General features: G+C 41.3%; 3 protein-coding genes across 3 annotated transcripts in view; 2 read left to right on the forward strand and 1 right to left on the reverse strand.

The window, feature by feature from the left end:
- Positions 1 to 6,045, reverse strand: part of prrt4a (proline rich transmembrane protein 4a) — a gene marked incomplete at both ends in the record, with an annotated part of 13,672 nt that extends 7,627 nt beyond the window's left edge. Inside the window, one exon of the mRNA XM_083762693.1 lies at positions 6,024 to 6,045. Coding sequence (XP_083618819.1) covers positions 6,024 to 6,045 — 22 coding nt within the window. The remainder of the gene's footprint in view (positions 1 to 6,023) is intronic.
- Positions 6,046 to 7,048: 1,003 nt separating this feature from the next.
- On the forward strand, positions 7,049 to 7,954 carry LOC310857081 (serine/threonine-protein kinase Chk1-like; the record flags this gene model as incomplete). Its single annotated transcript, XM_083762694.1, has 1 exon — positions 7,049 to 7,954. One exon carries the CDS (start codon positions 7,049 to 7,051, stop codon positions 7,952 to 7,954), a length of 906 nt encoding a protein of 301 aa, XP_083618820.1.
- A 7,065-nt stretch (positions 7,955 to 15,019) lies between these two features.
- Positions 15,020 to 20,107, forward strand: LOC310857668 (transmembrane protein 53-A). The gene is made up of 4 exons (XM_083763448.1): positions 15,020 to 15,111; positions 16,933 to 17,213; positions 18,212 to 18,458; positions 19,072 to 20,107. The coding sequence occupies exons 2-4, from the start codon at positions 16,989 to 16,991 to the stop codon at positions 19,431 to 19,433; spliced, it is 834 nt and encodes a 277-aa protein (XP_083619574.1). The 5' UTR covers positions 15,020 to 15,111; positions 16,933 to 16,988; the 3' UTR covers positions 19,434 to 20,107.

Below are 20,107 nucleotides of genomic sequence, written 5' to 3' on the forward strand. Positions count from 1 at the left end.
TTTATCCTCGTAGCAGTTTTTGTATTGACCTTACAAATGTCAATCAAGCTTGTTTGTTAAATGTAGGCTATATAGCCTAATTGTACATATGCGGTAGATTAGGTATAGGTAGGTATATTAGGTATATTAATGTCTTATTAATGCGTTTTAGCCAAGAGATATAATAACTCTCTTCAACAAATGGGAGCCAGCGGCAGGCTTTCATAATTCAGTGTTCCAGGCAAAGCGATGCAGGCCTAATTATTATTTTATGTTCATTCCATACCAAATCTCTGTTGCGTGTGTGTGTGTGTGTGTGTGTGTGTGTGTGTGTGTGTGTGTGTGTGTGTGTGTGTGTGTGTGAGAGTGATTCTGCGTAAGAACTGGGAGGCGGAGGCGTGGGGGGGTGCACTGCCCGGAGCAGTGTGTTAACCAGGTCTTCGCCCCTCTACCATACTGTAAAGTTTCATAAACATAATGATGCTGCATGTATACTATTCAGGGCACAAGAAGAATTTTCATTTCAAAACCTTCATTTTTTCACTTAAAATAAATCTACTCACAATTTTTTGTCTGTATTTCACGTGTACATTTTGATCAAAGATCCCGGGAGGAGATAGATTTTAACTTTTTTTCATATAATTCAAAATGGTGGGTGATCTAAAGGTCACAAGTCCCCATACCACGTTTGTTCATCGTGAGGAGACGCATACCGTATGTGTATTTAAGTTTTATTGCTGACGGTGAGGTCTATGCCTGTTTAAAGTTTGCTATAGCGCCACCCTTTGGCCAATGGTTGTGGGCTTTGTGTCTAAGCAGGGTGACATAGCCCTCTACCATATTGCCACATTTAATAAAAAACGACTGCACGGTTTGGCCTGGAACGACGACAGAAGAAATGATTTATAATTCAAAATAGTGGGTGATCTAAAGGTCAGAGGTCAAAAGTATGAACATCGTGTTCGGCATGAGGAGACGCATATGTGTATTGAAGTTTTATTGCGATGCCGGTTTATGAGCTAAGTTCTCGCTGGAGAAAATGGTCCAGGACCGGGAGAGCTCTTGTTCGTGGCCTATGCCCAAGGTTGGGCGATAGGTATAAGTAAGTAAGTAAACTATAGCGCCACCCTTTGGCTAATGTCTGTGGGCTTTGCGTCCTCACCGTTTGGCATAGACCTCTACCATATATTTTGCAAAAAACGGTTAAGCCAGAACTGCAATTTTTGGCAGAAGGAGAAGAAGAAGAAAAGAACATACAACATACAATATACAATACAATACAATAACAGACCAAAGTCACTTCGGGCTTGGCCCCTTAAAAACAGACAAATATAATAAGGGACCAAACATCCGGGCACATTATGCCTAAGTCTTAGGCCCTAAGAGACCAATAGGCCCTTCAAACTTGGTCCCATATTACCCCTTTTCCACACATAAAATAATTTTAAATGCATAGTATACGTCATTCCGATGTAAATGCACTAGACTAGAGTCTATAGACAAGCTGGTTCAAGTTGAAATAATTTATAACTTAAGTTAAGATTCAATCATCACCAGAACCACCCCAACAAAGACAATTCTATGCATGATTGCAGTTCTGTGCGATCTCTTGTTTGCAAAAGGAATCATTACTCAAACTACCAATTTCAAGTCAGACCTGTTGGAGAAACTATATCTCCCATATATAATATAATTACAGATAAGAATGCAGCAAAGCAGGTGCAGCTTGAGAAACTAAATTAGCTGGTGATCTATATGACGCGTCATTGTTCTAATTCACTGGAAGTTGGAGGTGAAGACATTCCACAGAAAAGGGGAGTTCAAATCTCAAGAAGGCAAGTGCACAGAGCTGCTGGTTGAGTCCTCAAATGGAATTAGGTTAACCGTGACATCCGTGAGATAAGAATAGATCAGTGGTTCTCTACCTTCCCTCCTTTTTTGAGCTCTGGACCACTAGCATATTTCAGTTTAATAATAATGACCGATTAGGGCTTGATATGATTTGTTGCGTGTACGACACTATTCATTTTCAAGCTTAAACATATTTTAATACATTTATCAAAGGTATTCTATTCATTTCCATTTTAAAACATTTCCCCCACCAGTGCAGACATAATTATACCATGGACCACTAGTAGTCGGTGGACAATTGGTTGAGAAACAGTGGGTTAGCCCTCCCAAAAAAGAACTATGGTAATGTTAGCCCAAATCCCCACCCAGTTGTCCCCAGATTCAGATTCTTGGGTGGTTGTCCCTGGTTCACAATCAGTTGAAATCCCCTGCCCTAAACAAACATTCTGATGTGGCATGCCCATGTGACATCAAGTGCCATTCCTAACAGTCTTGTATTTACAATTTACAATTTAGGCATTTAGCAGACGCTCTTAATCCAGAGCGACTTGTATAGATGCCATCCATGGCCTTTTCTTACTGTACTGTGACAGTGAATGGGACAATAACAATTCTTATTGATTAATCAATAAACAGCCTTAAAAGTAGCCTAAAAGAAAAGAATTAGGCTAATTTGGAAGCCAAAGAAGGCTCAAAATGTAAATGGCCTTTCCAGGACTGAACCATCCAGCCAAAATAATTCAGCCCATGAAGTCTTACTGACTTACTCCATCTACTGGCGAATTTGTCTCTCGAGACAGACTGTGAGGCAAATTCTAAGGAAATGAGGGTGCTGTTTTTCCTTTGTTGCCAATGGGTACCCAGATTGTGAATGAATGAATTAATTAATTAATTAACGAATGAATGAATGAATTAACAAATTAATTAATTGTCTAATGCAAATAATTGTTGACATTGCATTAGAAAATAATTGTTTTCTTATCTGTGGTGATATGAATGGCCATAAAAGGGATGATTATGTCCTAGTTGAGGGGGATAAATGGAACCCAGATGAGAATGTCTGCAAAAGTGAGTGCCATGTGGGAATGCTGGAATTATTTAATATTCCTTTACAAAGAAAATCAGCTGATGCACACATAGACGTTGGAAATTATGGCAGTGCGCTGTTAGACCTACAGTATGCAGAAACCTTGAGTTATGTATACTAAACGGAAGATGTGGGGATTTTGGAAAAGTGTCATTCCCCTTTCATTGTGAGCCAGGCCAGAGGCTTCTGTGTACATGATTTTGACCCAGTTTTCTGGTGGAAGTGTCTTTGGAGATAAACATGGAAACATGGAAAGAGTTCAACAGGTTGAGGGCCCTGCTACGGAGCATGTAAATAGTGAAAATCAATAAATAGGTCAATGGGATCCACTTAAGGCAGACGAGTACATAAAACACATTCAGCTTGATAAATTGAATAAACTATTACTTGATCAAGGTAACCTATCAGTGGATGAAATAACAAAAGAAACCTGTAATATTCTGATTAGTAGTGCAGCAGTCACATTCCCTAAAAGTATGGATAGACCTAGAAATGCAAAGAAACAAAATAAAAAAGCAGTATGGTTTTTTTATATATTTATTTTTATCCCACGATTTTGTAACCCATTTTTCACCCGTGTCAATCATCTAATGTGATCCTGGGCTCTACACACCCTCCACCAACCTAGTCCCCATATATGGGGGACAAGGGGAGAGCAACGGACTTGAACTCATGCTTCCAAGTTGCTCCTTTACACCTGACATGGGGGGGAGTTTCCCTGGTTGGACGTAGCGCGTGGAAGGAACACGTTATTCCAACCAGTTCCTTTCCCCTCCACCAGGCGCCCCGGCTGGCCAGGGGGAGGCAGTTTAGTGACCAGGATTACTGCATGTTTTTTGTGAGGGTACCTACCCTAGGGGACACGGGGAGAACATGCAAACTCCACACAGAAAGGCCCTTTCGCCAACCCTGCCTTCGGGTATGGGCACTGATGACGCGGAGGAGGAAACACGCCGCCAGCACCCACAGCGTCCGAGCGGGAATCGAACCCAGGACCTTCTAGCTGCGACAGCACTACCAACTGTACCACCGTGCCCAAAGCAGTATGGTTTAATAAAGAGTGTTGCCAAAAAAGGAAAATATATCTTAAAGCAAAGAATGCACAAATTACATCAAAATGAAATAACTTCCAGAAACGTAAGGTTAAATAGTAAAGAATACAAGAAAGAGTTGTTTAAAGTCCAGAAAGAATATAGAAACTCGTTTAATAAGGAGCTGCTGAGTATAAAGTCTAAAAACCCAAAGATTTTCTGGAAGATGCTTAGTGGCCCCGGCAGAAATAAGGAGCAATGCCCAATCCTACCAGAAGATCTCTATGAACATCCCAGTCTTTCTTTTTTTTTTACAAAGTATATTTATTGTTTTTTTAGACATTTAAAGACAACAAGACATTACACAACAAGAACATAATAACAAACAGTAAAAGAAAAGAAAGAAAAGAAAAGAAAACAGCTCAGACACAACACCATTATAAACTACCAACAGGGGGTTCCCCACATGATTTCTTTTCTTCCAAAGATGACAGTGAAGTGACAATTTAAGGACTTTTGAGACCTTTTAATAAAAAATAAAATAAATGTAAAAATTGAATTAAATTAAATTAAAAAGACCATTACGGCATCAAACGTAATCAACAAACTATACTATAAAAACTGGTCAAACATTGGCAAAATTGTGAAATAATATAAGAAAGAAACGTTGTAGATTTAAGCAATAAGCCACGATAGGTCTCAGTTTACCGGCTCTCTTATCATCATATATCATCTCATTCTGGCCAATCACAATTTGCGTCCTCACTTTGCCGTCTTCACTTTTCTGCCCTCACTTTTATCTTCAATATGTACTTTGCTCAGCCAATCAAATCATGCTACGGGGTGATCAGCCAATCACAATGTTTGTGATTGGCTAGCGCCCCTCAAAAAACAGTGACCCACCAAACCATGGCACAAACTGGTCTCCCAGCTCAAAAGCATCATACTGGTCCTTGTCACTAAAGCAGGGAGTGTTTGACCGTGGCCGTGCCCCTCTCCCTCCACACTGGGGAGGGTAAAATACCTACTGAAGGATGATGATGGTGCACAGAGAGGTTTCTGCCAGATTTCTTCACCTCAGTTCATAGGTACAGTAGCAGCTGTAGCAGATTAGCAGATGATTTGGGGTTGTACTTAAACAGCTGGATCTTCTCTTCACCATCTGAGAGTGGCAGCAGCCCTCCTATGAGACACAGAGCGAGTAGGGGGGAAACAAATAGTGAGTACCAATTATATGAAGATAAATTGAAAATGGGTGAAGTGATATGCTTTATAGACATTACATGAAAAATGCAACCACATGAAAACCCAGCTAAAGCTGAAGCTGCATCTAAAGTGACCACAGAAGTGATGATATCGCAAGCTGTCTTTGTGCCCTCCATGAGCTGCACTGAGTCCACGCCACCCACTGCATTGCCTTCCAGCACCACCAGGCCTAATTCATATACACATGTCCATTTCATATCATTGCATTCATTCTGTGTAGTGAAATCTCTTAAGTTGAAGTGCTCACTGGTGATAGGTGGATTGTTTGGTGAAAAGTGCCATATTATTCAAAGTATCAATTAATTAATTGATTATTTGATTGTGTTTCTACTTTCTACACAGATGTTTGGGTCAGTTGGGTCAGAAAGGTTGAGTACTGGTAACAAAATAAATTGGGGTCAATAAAATTATTTAGAATATTAAAATATATTGTCTTTTCTAGAAACTATTTGTATCTACACTTTTAAAAAATCAGTCCAAATGTACTGTGGTTTTCTGGACGTAGGAAAAACTCATTCACAATCCAAAACCAGAAACACACAGAACTTATACAGGACATTGTTTGAGAAGAAAAGCTGCTGGATGAAAACAATAGCGATATCCACCATCCCACCCACATGCAACAGCATACACTTATGATTTCCCTCGTTTGAAATGTTTTTCACTGATGAAAACTAAATGAAAACTAAACTATGACTAAAACTAAATATATTGACAATTTCATCAACAAATAAAAAAACAAGATTTTATTCAAAAGACTGACTAAAACTAAATCGAAATTTGATGTCAGAATCAACACTGGCTGCTACCTGTGTTGGAGCCATCAGGCATGGTCCTGGCTAGCCCAAAATTTTAGATAAATGAGGGGGGCTGCCTCCACCACTCTTGAACAGACGCTTCACATCATTCAGCTCTGTCCCTGCACGTCAAAACACATACTCATTCACTGTCTTTATTCTGGAACTGGACTCATTAAAAATAAATTAATCCACAAATGAGACATGGCCAATAAGACAAAACTAATCACAATATAGGGGGAACGACATAACACATTGTTGTATGTTTTGATATAAACGAAACGTTCGATAACTTTACCTTGAAGCACAAACAATTAGCTGCATGGTCGATCTCATTCTGCCAAATGGTTGGTGTTATTACCACCAGTGCACCGCCAACAACTTGTGGGATTCGGTTCGTCTCATCAAACGACATGACAACCTTCTTTCAATTAATTTACTTTAATCAAATAACGAGGCAAACGCAGTCAGAATGGCAATGGACCCTGTGCTAGCAGCTGCTAACAACACAACACAACAAACCCCCAAAACTAGCCAACGTGCTTCCGGCCTAACCCCGGAACTGCTTCCACCCGGCTTGACCATAAAGGCACACTTACAGCAACACAGTCCCAACCATAGACTAACAATACATTATTATTATTATTATAACGTTGATAAATTAACGCATGCTTTGCTTGTTTACGTGCTGCCATGTAGGCCTACACTAGCAACGCGCGGTTGCTATGGAAGCCGCGCGCGGTTGCTATGTATCCTACACTAGCAACGCGGTTGCTATGGAAGCCGCGCGCGGTTGCTATGTATCCTACACTAGCAACGCTGTTGCTATGGAAGCCGCGCGCGGTTGCTATGTATCCTACACTAGCAACGCTGTTGCTATGGAAGCCGCGCGCGGTTGCTGCTATGTATCCTACACTAGGAACGCGCGGTTGCTATGGAGGCCACGCGGCTTTGTTGACACCGGTCGCTGTTTGGGGCGGGGCGGAGTGGGGTATTTAAGATGTATACTTTGTATAGTGATCATACAACTTCTCATTATGGAATTCATCTCCAACTCCAACATGATGAAATCGCCACAGGGTTGGACGCTGCTCCAGGTGTTAGGACAGGGAACCTTTGGAGAGGTCAGAATGCTGGTCAACAAACAGACTAAGGAGACTGTTGCCGTGAAGGTGGTGGACACCTCCCAGAACGAACAGTGCAGCGCTGACATCAAGCAGGAGATCTGCATCCACAAGGCTGTCAAACACGCCAACATCGTACGCTTCCTTGGCCAGCGGACCGACGGCCCAACGGCCTATCTGTTCCTGGAGTACTGCAGTGGAGGAGACCTGTTCGACCGCATACCGCCTGGCGTGGGGCTGGAAGAGCCACAAGCTCACAGGTATTTTGTGCAGCTGATGGCGGCAGTGGAGTACATGCACGGTCTGGGCGTCACGCACAGAGACATCAAGCCAGAGAACATCCTGCTGGACGAGAGAGACAACCTGAAGCTGACCGATTTCGGTTTCGCCGTCGTGTTCCGTCGTGGCGGCAGCGAGCATCTCCTCAGCCGGTGCTGTGGGTCACTTGCGTACGTGGCCCCCGAGGTTCTCGCGTACCAGACGGGGTACAGAGGCCCGCCTGCAGATCTGTGGTCCTGTGGGGTGGTTCTGACCGCCATGCTGACCGGAAAGCTTCCCTGGGATCAGGCCAGCGACACATGTCAGGAGTATCTACACTGGCTCGAGAAGAAAACTTACTTCAAGTTGACACCTTGGAACGAAATCCATCTCGCACCACTTAGTCTGCTGTTTAAACTACTACTGACCAGTCCAGAGGGGCGCATCTCCATCCCGGACATAAAGCGCCACCATTGGTTCACCCAGACCCAGTTCCGGTGGAAACCTGCACTCCCTGCGATCTGCACCGAACCAGCTGTGAGGTCTAATATTATGGTTTAAAGAACATGGTCGATAAAGGAACTTGCTCATGACATGGGCTCCAGTAGGCCTATTGCACCCAATATAAGTGCCAGAGTGACATTTTGAGAGCAGACTTGAGCTGGCAAAAAAATTATATTAACTGAAGTCTAATATTATGGCTGTGGGGAACAGGAACATGTTCGATAATGGAACTTTATGTATTGAAGTATTGCACCCAATGGAGTTCCAGAGTGACAGTTTTAGTCTATATATTATGGATGTGTGCATGGGAACATGGTCGATAAAGGAACTTGCTCATGGGCTCCAGTATTGCACCCAATAATTGCCAGAGTGACATTTTGAGCTCAGACTTGAGCTGGCTAAATATTAAAAAAAAAAAAAAAAAAAAAAAAAAAATCCTCTCCTCTTGCTGTGACCTTGCCGTGGTGGAGAGGCTTGAGTGACTCAGTGACCTTGACAGCGATACTGGTGGGTGGCGGTTCAAACCCTGACAGGGTCAATATGGTTGACCCTGTCAGGGGAAGTTGGACCCCAAACCAGCATCGCTGATGGTCACAGATAAGAGTCCAGACAAACAACAGCACCAGTAGTGACATGGAACTCACTCCCAGCTCACATCAAAGAATGTCCATTTAATTGTAGTTCATTGATGCTCAAACACTTTAATTTCATTGACCCCATTGGTATGCAACAGGGCCACGACAGGGCCCATTTTCTCTGGGACAGAGAAAATCAACACAAAATCAACACAATACACTGTGTTGATTTTACAGACCACCATAACATTTGGACCCCCTGGTGGTCCCCAGACCCTACGTTGAGAACCAGTGGTGTAGTATTGTATAGTTCTCTGTCTTACAACATGCAAAACAATGCAAACATTACAAAACAAAGCATTGTTTGTTTATAATGGTTGCTATATGTATTGATACAGTATGGGCAATTATGAACAAAAACATACTAATTTGATGTCTTGTTTCCAGACTGTACAGGTCAAAACTTGCAGTGCAAAGCAAGTGTCAAAACGGATGATTTCTGTTTACGATTTGTGGAAGAATGATACTTAAGAGATATGCGAAAAGTAAAAGAATATGGAAATGAAATGTATAATGCATATTATTATATATGAATATTACAACTCATATCACACAGGAAAGTGTATTTATTAAACTAAATAAAACGATAATCTTAAATACTAAACGCGCGGTTGCTATGGAAGCCACGCGGTTGCTGTGTATCCTACACTAGCAACGCGGTTGCTATGGAAGCCGCGCGGTTGCTATGTATCCTACACTAGCAACGCTGTTGCGATGGAAGCCGCGCGCGGTTGCTGCTATGTATCCTACACTAGGAACGCGCGGTTGCTATGGAGGCCATGATACTGATGAAGCCACAAGTGTATTGATTGCATAATGCAATTTGCAACTTGCATTCAACTGCTTGTGGCATATTATTAAAATTATTCTGTTGTGTCTTGAGTGAGATCTTAATTTTAATTTTAATAACTGGTTTTTGGATAGGGCAGTGGTGGGCAACTTTGATGATGGAGAGGGCCACTATATGTCACACTCACTCCAGAGGGCCACAATGTACAGTATATAGTAAAAAAAATTGCTGATCTACAAGCTCAAACTGCGACCTGTTTTGAGCTATCTGCTATTTTTGCTAATTTGTTTTTGGAATCCTGAATTATTTTTATCTACCGGTATTTCTGAATTGGAATCCTGAAAATTAACATTTTTATTTAATTTCAAATACATTTAAATGTTCTTTTAACTTTATGAACTTAAATGCAAATACATTGGACATAAAAAAACTAGAACTGTCGAGTGCATACTTGCTTGTTGCACACTAGTAGGCCATAAATGGCCAACTAGTGCGCAAGCAGAGCGTGCAAGTACTTTCGACCGTTATAAACTGTCACTTTTGATGCGTATGCACCGTCCCAGCAAATTGTGCCTGATACGGCAGTGGTGCCAGATTACATACATGTATACACAGGAGCATTACCTTCAATCCTCCCAACACTAAAACATATCGTCATTACGTCGCCATCGAAAACCAATTACACTCTGGCATTGGGTCCTTTAATCCACATATTTCTTACGTTCATCATTGAGAACTAGTTATAAATATACTATATATATATGTAATTTGTAAGTTGATTAGCGGTATACTGTGGTTACTTTGCGCCAAAAACCGTGCCAGCCAACCCGCCACTTTTGATGCGTATGCAAATAAAACAGCAAATTGTGCCTGATTTGCTGGGACCAGATTACATACATGACCATATTTCTTACGTCATCATTGAGAGCTAGTCATACATATACTATATATATAATTTGTAAGTTGATTAGCGGTATACTGTGGTTACTTTGCGCCAAAAACCGTCCCAGCCAACCCGCCACTTTTGATGCGTATGCATTATGCAAATAAAACAGCAAATTTGTGCCTGATTTGCTGGGACCAGATTACATACATGACCATATTTCTTACGTCATCATTGAGAGCTAGTCATACATATACTATATATATAATTTGTAAGTTGATTAGCGGTATACTGTGGTTACTTTGCGTCAAAAACCGTCCCAGCCAACCCGCCACTTTTGATGCGTATGCAAATAAAACAACAAATTTGCTGTTTTATTTGCATACGCATCAAAAGTGGTGGGTTGGCTGGGCAAAAATATTACTTAAGCGCTCTGCTTGCGCAAGTAATAAAAAGATTGAGTATACAAGGACATGGCAGGAACAATGAACCATAATGTGGTTAAAGTGGCTTGATAGTTTTGATAGACTCCCATTCAGGAAATACATCCATGCTGTATATAAATACATATATTACATCCCAGTCTTTCTGACTGGGATGTGAAAATGAGTCAGATGCCAGAGGTTGATTTCGCATCTCTAAATGCTAGATTCACAGATAAGGAAATTAACAAGGTTATTTCAAAATTAAAATCGGGCAAGGCAGCAGGTATTGATCAAGTCTTAAATGAGTACATCAAATGTACGGCAAGCATTTTCATGCCACTATATACAGCCCTGTTTAACAAGATCCTTGACTCTGGTACGTATCTTCCCCGAAGATTGGACACTTCACAAATGTAGGCTACTAAATGCAATGCTGCTAAATTTCTATTTAGCAGGCTGGGTTTCTTGAGGGAAACCCAGGCAGGCTTTAGAAAAGATTACTCCACCAGTGACCATATTTTTCTCCTGAAGCACATTGTTGAATTATTTTGCTTTAAAAATAAGAGATTATTCGGTTCCTTTATTGATTACAGTAAGGCATTTGATACAGTCTGGAGGGATGCCCTTTGGTATAAAGTATCTAAAGTAAGCATCAAGGGTAAATGTATGGACATATTAATGAATATGTATTAAATCGTGTGTTTTTGTTAATGGCATGAAATCAGATTTCTTTGTAAGTAAGCTGGAGTAAGACAAGGAGAAAAACTGTCACCATTACTGTTCTCATTGTTTATCAACAACCTGGAGGATTGCTTTATTCACAATGACTGTCAGTCTATTAATTAAGACGACCCACTTATTGATAGCTATTTCCAGCTTTTGGTATTATTATACACGGATGACACAATTGTCATGTCAAATACAAAGGAGGGATTGGAGAAGGCAATAGACCTGATGTGTGGTTTCTGTGAAAAATGGAAATTGAAAATCAATAGTGAAAAAACAAAGGTCACAGTCTTTGGATGTAAAAAGCTGAGCTAATGGAGTCAATCTAGACTAGAGATTGTCCATAGCTTCAAATACCTTGGAGTTATTATACCATACCATACCATACCATACCATACCATACCATACCATACCATACCATCTTTATTTATATAGCACATTTTAAAACAACAACGTTGTACCAAAGTGCTTTACAGTAAAACACCAAAAAACAACTTCAACATTAAAAAACAACTTCATTTAAAAACCACAAAACAAAACAACCACAAACAACATGCACAGTGTCACGTTAAACATCGAACATCTCATACTGTGCTTGGAAAAGCCAAGGAATAAAGGTACGTCTTGAGGCGTGACTTAAACACCTGGAGGGTGGGGGCTTGTCTTGTGTGCAGAGGCAGCTCATTCCAGAGCTTGGGAGCTGCCACTGCAAAAGCTCGATAACCTCTGAGCTTCAGCTTGGTTTTAGGAACCACCAGGAGAAGCTGGTCAGAGGACCTGAGCGTCCGTGTCGGAGCATAGGGTTTCAGCAGTTCAGATAAATAAATGGGTGCCAAACCATTTAGACACTTAAAGACAAAGAGCAATACTTTGAAGTCAATCCTGTATCGCACAGGAAGCCAGTGGAGGGAGGCTAGTACAGGGCTGATGTGGTCTCGCTGTGTGCCTGTAAGTAACCTAGCAGCTGCATTCTGGACTAGCTGTAATCGAGATATGGAAACCTGGTTTACTCCAATATACAGGGCATTACAGTAGTCAAGGAGGGAAGTCATGAAAGCATGAATTACAGTTTCAAACACAGAGCGGGATAGACAAGACTTAACCTTAGATAGCCTCCTAAGCTGGAAGAAGCTCTTTCTTACTACTTCATTTATTTGTTTGTCCATCTTTAGGTCAGAGTCGATTTTGAAACCTAGATTGGTGGCAGTAGGCTTCAAGAAGGGCTCAAGGGGGCCTAAAACACCAGGAGGGGACACATGTGCTTGTGTGGGCCCAAACACCATAACTTCAGTTTTGCTGTCATTGAAGTTTAGGAAGTTTAAAGCCAGCCATGCTTTTACATCCTCGAGGCAAGCAAGGAGTGGTTTCAAAGAGTCAGGATTGTTACGCTTTAGAGGCAAATAAATTTGGCTGTCATCAGCGTAACAATGGAAAGAAACACCGTGTTTCCGATAAATGGATCCTAGGGGGAGCAGATACAACATGAATTATAATGGATCATTTAAGATTGATATCGAAGAATTACACAAGCAGGCCTTACATGCCATGTACTCCCTGCTTAGTAAATGTAGATAATTTGATTTACCAGTAAATGTTGCAATAGATCTTTTCGACAAATTGGTCTCACCAGTCATGCTGTACACATGTGAAATCTGGGGGTTCGAAAAAATTGAAAAATTAGAAAAATAAAATTTTTCTCAAGTATATCCTAAAAGTTAAAACAACTACCTGTAGTCATATGGTGTATGGTGAGCTGGGGAGGTACCCAATTTGTATCTCTGTTAAAAAGAGACTTATCGGGTAGGGCCCGGTTGATTGAAGGAAAAGAAAGTAAACTGAGTCGAATAATGTACGACTGTCTGCTTAACCTGTTCAACACAGCTGTCCATGTGTCACCTTGGGTTGCACAGGTGAAGAAAATACATTGACTGGCTGAAGGCAGTTTTTGCAAAAGTGGCAAAGTGAACTCAATAGTATGACATCATGTGACATCTATGTTGAATACAAACAAGAGTTCAAACTAGAAAAATACCGTAAGTATAGACAGGCCGCTATTTGCAACTTTAGGCTAAACAACACAAGAATTCCAATGGTCATCGGTGTATATTAGGACTGGAAAGAAGTCAGAGGATTTGTAACCTATGTAATGAAGCCAGAATTGGAGATGAGTAGTGAGTACCATGTTTTGTTGGAATGTAAGAATACTAGCATTATGAATTTCAGGCAAAAATACCTGCCAATTAATTTTTTTACACACCCTTCTATGTTTAAATTAATTGCATTACTAAAATCTGAAAAACGTTAAAAAAAATAAAAGAAATCTATAAATTGGGTGCTTTTTTGAAAAAATGTCTTCCACTGTTCAAATAGTGAAAGCCGTTCGATATGTCCGACTTGTCTGTATTTGTGTAATGTATTGTATGCTTTTGTTTGTATACTTTTATGAATCTGTGCTCCATACCATGTGATGGTCGTGAGTTAAATAAATGATGATGATGATGATGATTTTTGGGGCGCTTGTACATTTTTGGAAGCTTGTTTATTTTTGGGGGAGCTTATATATACAAACATTAAAAATCACACAAGGGGCGGTCTTACCATCTTTACATCATCATACATCATCTTATTCCGGCCAATCAGAATTTGCCTTCTTCAATGTTTGTGTTACGCAATGTTTGTTAATGTTAATGTTTACACACACACACACACACACACACACACACACACACACACACACACACACACACACACAGTCACACACACACACACACACACACACACACACACACACACACACACACACACACACACACACACACACAGACAAAAGTCCATGCGGCTGCCACATGCATGTCTGAAAGCCAGACTTTGGAGGGGGAGGTCACTGAGTCTTACTGAACAGGTGACCTTGCATTGGTGTGAGATGTAAGGATTATCATTGGAATGTATAGTGTGGATTTGTGAGACCTAAACAACTGAACAGAAAGCAATAAGCCTATACTTATTTCCCATTATGCTGTTTTATTTAGAACATAATGACTAAACTGGAGTATTTATGTAACACTTTTCTAAGCTAAAGATTGTAGTTAGGTAGGGTCCTACATAATGAATTGTATTGTAGTATAGGCCTATGGTAAATTGTATATTGTTGAGTGGTGCAACCACTCCTGGGTCCCTGGCTGGGTCTGTCCGACAGTTGCCTCAATAGAGTTATAGGCCTTGTAAACAAGTGTAATAGCCTATGTATGTTTATGGTGTCGTCCACTCACAGTTGACAGTTTTTGTATTGAGTTGTAGGCTTCTTGAAATGTAGGCTACTGTAATTCTGCAAACTGTTAATAAATACTTCAATCAATCAATCAATCAATGGAGACAGTCTAATCAGCGGCAGTTATGGCTGTTAATGCAGGGAATCTGATCTGCACGCTCTGCGCAGAATGGAATGGATAAATCATCCGTCAAGGACGGTGCTCTGCCAGAAACATCTACAGCGGGGGAAGGCCCGGGAAGCCTCTTCCTCTTCCCCTCCCCTACAATATAGCAGTTAGTTGCCTGTTGACTAGTGGCAACTGCTATATTGCAGGTTAAATATAAACGGATTTACGGGAAGGAGGAAGAAATTCGGCGCTGATGAAACACTGCTCTATGTATTATGTACAGACTGTTGTACTGTCTGTATACACAGAAAGGCAACGTATGATACCGATAGATAACTGCATGGTCTAAGGAATATACTCGAAAAAACTAAAGTTTATGTAAGTAAGTTTATGATGGATACATAATAACGATTGATAGCCTAGCAGCAACGAACGAACGGGTCGAGTAGCGCTGTGGTACGGTACGGCCTGCACATTTTCATTTACCCCTGTGACTATTAACGCTGCATTAATCTCGCATGTTTGCTTCATAATATGGTAAGGTAACAGGTGTCAATTTCAAATGTGCTTATAGTGCTTTCGTAGTGCACTGATAACCAATACGATAGACTGGCAGACTGCTCTCTCTCTCTCTCTCCCCTCTCTCTCTATCTCTCTCTCCTCTCTCCTCTCTCTCTCTCTCTCTCTCTCTCTCTCTCTCTCTCTCTCTCTCTCTCTCTCTCTCTCTCTCTCTCTCATGGTGGACCCTCTTGTAAACAAGTGTAATGCTTAACTGGGTCGTCCACTCGGTAGCAAGACTCACAGTTAACAGTCTTTGTATTGAGTTTGTGCTTGAAAAAATATTTCAATCAATCAATCAGTCAAAAAACTCTCTCTATCTCTCTCTCTCTCTCTCTCTCTGTCTCTAAAATACTATTACCGTGTGCAGTGCGCAGCATAACAATGCTCAGAATGCTGTAAGTGTAATAGTGATGTGCTTTTCAGGCGCTAACAAGCTGCAGTAGGTTAATAGACATGATCTGTAGCAATATTTAAAATATAGCCTACTTTTTAGTTTGTATAGTCAGTCAGGTTTTTCAATTTCATCTATTTCTCGGGCTTGAGAAAGGTGTCATATAGATTTCTGGATCAATCAGTGATAATGAGGCAATAGGAGTCGAGACAATATTCTAGGTGGTGATGGTTTTGATTGAATGTAGGCCTACATGTGGAGAAGTATAGGCTAATAAGTCTCGGGTCAGTATCGTTCTGCGACACAGGGATCATAATCAGATGGTTATAGTTGCATGCTGTGGTGGCAAAAATGCATATAAACACTATGGTATTGATTCATTGAATGTAGCCTACTAGTAGATGATACTTAACACGCTAATTACCACCTGTTCCTCACTGACAAACTCATTAGAGACTGCCGACTCATGTAAACCTATTTCAAACTGTGTGAGTTAACTATAGAATAGAGTCCATTTAAGGAATGACCATCTCTTGTTACTCCTGAAACTCTGTACACTCCTGAAAGTATAAAATATGTGTTGGCGATGTGTGTGGGGAGTTCGAATCCTGATGGTTGAGTCCTGCTTCTTCCTGATGTTGTTTACTTACTAATAGTGAGAAGATTAATTCCCATTGCAATGCTTCAAGGACAAACTGAACCATAACAAAACAGGCTATATTACCAAAACAATCAGGTCAAGTGTAGACTATAGGGCCCAACACATGTGGGGGAAGGGCCTTAACAATTGTCATTTGGGAGCCTGCTGCCCTGACAGGGCAGCCCTGTTGTGGGGAAGTGAGGGCTATAGACAGACAGGCACAGATCAATTACTTTGCTAGAGTGACCTGAACCGAACTGAACTGAACTGAACTGAACATGACGTGCTTGTAAACAGTGACTAGTCTATGCTATTACTACTTTATTGACTTAGAATGGTGCAGATTTGCTCAGTTCGTATACTTGTGCCATAACAGAAAGACTTTAGAAGGATTTTATTGTCTGGACTTTCTATCAAACGATCAAGTATCAAGCAAATGTGCGACGGCGCACAGAACCGTGGATGCGTACTTGATGGTAAAATATAATATGGATAAAGCAACCACAATAGACCTATAGTAGTATATTATTCTGCACATGAGGACTCAAGCTGTTCTCACTTTTGTAACCTTGATATATATATTTTTTTTGCTTTTTCTTTTTTGTAGATCCTCTCAGCGTTGCCTTGATCCCTCTCCCCATCAGACACCCTGTCTGATCTATTATGATGCTTGGCAGGGTTGGCATCAGCAGTGGGGTCAGTACCCATCGCCTCTGCAAGAACATCACTCTCTACCTGAACAAATCTGTGTCTCCCGCCTCTGTAAAACAGACCCCTAAGCCCCTCCTGGTGATGTTGCCATGGCTGGGCTTCCGACCACAAGCTGTGGCCAAGTACTGTGAAATCTACCTCCATACTGGCTTTGACATTCTCATGGTGGAGAGTGAGGTATGGGTAGCATGCAGTCCTTCTCTAACCTTTTGGATTCTCTCTTTACTCAGTGACTCCAAAGGAAAAATACCATAGGAAAAATACCATGAATACCATTACTGTATATCAAAAGTAGTGTGAGGCATTGTGAGCTTGTATCTGCTATATTTCACAACTTTTATCTGTGGAATCGAGTCAAACAAAATGTAATGCCTCGACTCGAAGTGATTGTCAGGGTGGGGACTGGAGGCTTAAAATGTTTAAAGATGGAGTGCCATGATTTTTCCTTCTTCTTCTTGGGCATGTGACATGACTTCACTCTCTCTCTCTCTCTCTCTCTCTCTCTCTCTCTTTCTCTCTCTGTGTGTGTGTGTGTGTGTGTGTGTGTGTGTGTGTGTGTGTGTGTGTGTGTGTGTGTGTGTGTGTGTGACACTGTGTGTGTGTGTGTGTGTGTGTGTGTGTGTGTGTGTGTGTGTGTGTGTGTGTGTGTGTGTGTGTGTGTGTGTGTGTGTGTGTGTGTGTGTGTGTGTGTGTGTGTGTGTGTGTGTGTGTGTGTGTGTGTGTGTGTGTGTGCGTGCAGTGTGCACTTGCACAAAAGGGAACATGTGATGATGGTCATGGTGTAAAAAAGCCCTGCTCAGGCAGAGATGGTCATTAAAAGGCGAACGAGGACAGCCCACAACTTGTAGGAGATTTTGAGAACAAAAGCAAAACATTGTGATCAATTGGTACGTGCCCAGCCGGGCTGGTCTGACAGGTTTCATTTCCTCCAATTAATTTCAACTCCAGGCAACTAAAGAAACAAGGAAACCACAAGGCAGTGGAAAACATTCACAAAAGACAGATGACTAACAAACATACAATTCACTGATGCATTCAGAGTTTGAAACTAGGAAGTATGCTCCGACGCCGTCATAGTAGAAGTGAAACTATCATTCTCTCTGTCATAACTCAGCTGAAAGAGTTTTTATTTATCATGATTCAGGTGTAACGGTTCTTTTTGTGCCATGTTTCAGGTGAAACACTTCTTGTGGCCACGCTGGGGGCTGGAATACGGTGCCCAGGTGCTGGAGCTGCTCCAGAGCGAACGCTTTGTGTCACGGCCATTGCTCATGCACGCCTTTTCCCTTGGTGCCTACACGTTTAGTCAGTTGCTGGTTCACATATCCCAAGACACCCAGAAATACCAGGGGTTTACACAGAGGATCAGAGGACACATCTACGATAGCCTGGTCATCGGCTCTCTGGAGAGGATGGCCATAGGTTTGTTTTACCGATTAAGCCCTACATACGTTGTTGTGCGGCAAATTGAAAATAGCCAATGTACAAGCTTGTAGGCCTGCTATTGTAATGGGGAAAATGTATATGTTATTGTGTTTCATTTACTTTACGCCTTTCTGTAATATGCTGTATTGTCTTCCTTGAATGCTGGAGCTTCAGGCCAAGATGCTAATTCTGACTTCACTACTCTAAAATAAATTGGCCAGCAGCTTGTTGGCCCAGCATGTCTCTGGGTTCAAAGTTCAACCCCTGATGTCTTGAGGACTATAAAGAAGTCTGTGAGATACATGTTGGAATTCTTGGGGAGGAGAGGGGAGAGAGAGCATGGCAGCTTTGCTGTTAGGCCCTGCACCAAACATCTTCTAATAAAATGTTGACTTATTCTTGGCTAGGTCAAATCAAATGACTATGTTATACTATAACGTCATAACATATCACTTGCGAAGTTTGGGATGTGCCACAGCTTGACAGCTGAACAAAATTCAAGTGAATTTGGGAAGAGTGTCCAGAATTAAAAGTGATTGAACTCTATATTATGTCAATAATATTAAGCAAAAGCCCTCATTGATATGATCAATTGATTGATATTTTACAGGTCTAGGTAAGACCTTATCGCCTCGGTTGGAGAGCCCGGTGAAACTTGCCAGCCTATTGTACTTTGGCACTTTCAAACGGCAAACAGTCGACTACTATGAGCAAAGTATTGAGGCCTTCCAGAACACGCCGATCACTGCTCCGGCACTCTTCTTCTACTGTGAGAACGACCCGCTGGGTGACCCGAGTGCCCTGGAACAGATTGTGGACAGGTGGCGGCAGGGCGGGATGGACGTCACAGTGAAGTGGTGGGAGGACTCCATTCATGCAGGTCACATGAGAAAGCACCCTCAAGAGTACCTGGCCACCCTGGACACGTACCTCCAGTCTGTCAGCATGGCTCTTCCCAAGGCCAAATTGTAACTAAACCACAGAGAGCCTACGTAGGTTCAGTGCAGAGCAAAACTGATTCAACATTTGCCCTGCGTATTTATTTTTTGAGTGTGTTTTTGCGCCTTATAATGCAAGCTTTCACCGGAATAACAAGGTAACATAACCAGTGTACATTGCTGAGTACATTCATGTAGTCAGCGATACTATATTGTAATAACTTGATACAATAATATATACTTGAAATGGCTTTATATAGACACAAATGTCTGTCTTAAATGTCTGTCTGTCCGTCCATCCGTCTGCCCGTCCGTCCGTCCATCCGTCCATCCATCCATCCATCCATCCATCCATCCATCCATCCATCCATCCATCCATCCATCCATCCATCCATCACATTCTGTAAACCTAGTGAACCTTGGCATTGAAGCCTAGTGCACATTTGTAATATAATGTATGAGGGTTTAGTGCTTTAAGTCTGATTTACTTATATTATTCATATTTTATATTTGTCTCCAGGATTGTAAGTGTGTTTACCAATGTTTACTGTCAGGGAAATTCATATTAATACAGTATATTATTATAATTGTGTTTCTCTCAGGGAAATTAATACTAATATCATTCTAATTATAATGTTATAATGTTCTTGCTTATGGTTGTTCCAATTCAATGGATTTTCTTTTACTATGAGATTGTGGGCCTACCTG

Source organism: Protomyctophum parallelum, assembly GCF_964188405.1.
Source record: "Protomyctophum parallelum genome assembly, chromosome: 4".
Classification (NCBI taxonomy): domain Eukaryota; kingdom Metazoa; phylum Chordata; class Actinopteri; order Myctophiformes; family Myctophidae; genus Protomyctophum; species Protomyctophum parallelum.

Bases quoted from the DNA above. Each gene is read 5' to 3' on its own strand.
- LOC310857668 (XM_083763448.1), top strand. From the start codon at position 16,989: ATGATGCTTGGCAGGGTTGGCATCAGCAGTGGGGTCAGTACCCATCGC. The intron at 17,214-18,211 runs GTATGGGTAGCA...GCCATGTTTCAG, and splicing joins TTCTCATGGTGGAGAGTGAG to GTGAAACACTTCTTGTGGCC. The intron at 18,459-19,071 runs GTTTGTTTTACC...GATATTTTACAG, and splicing joins TCTGGAGAGGATGGCCATAG to GTCTAGGTAAGACCTTATCG.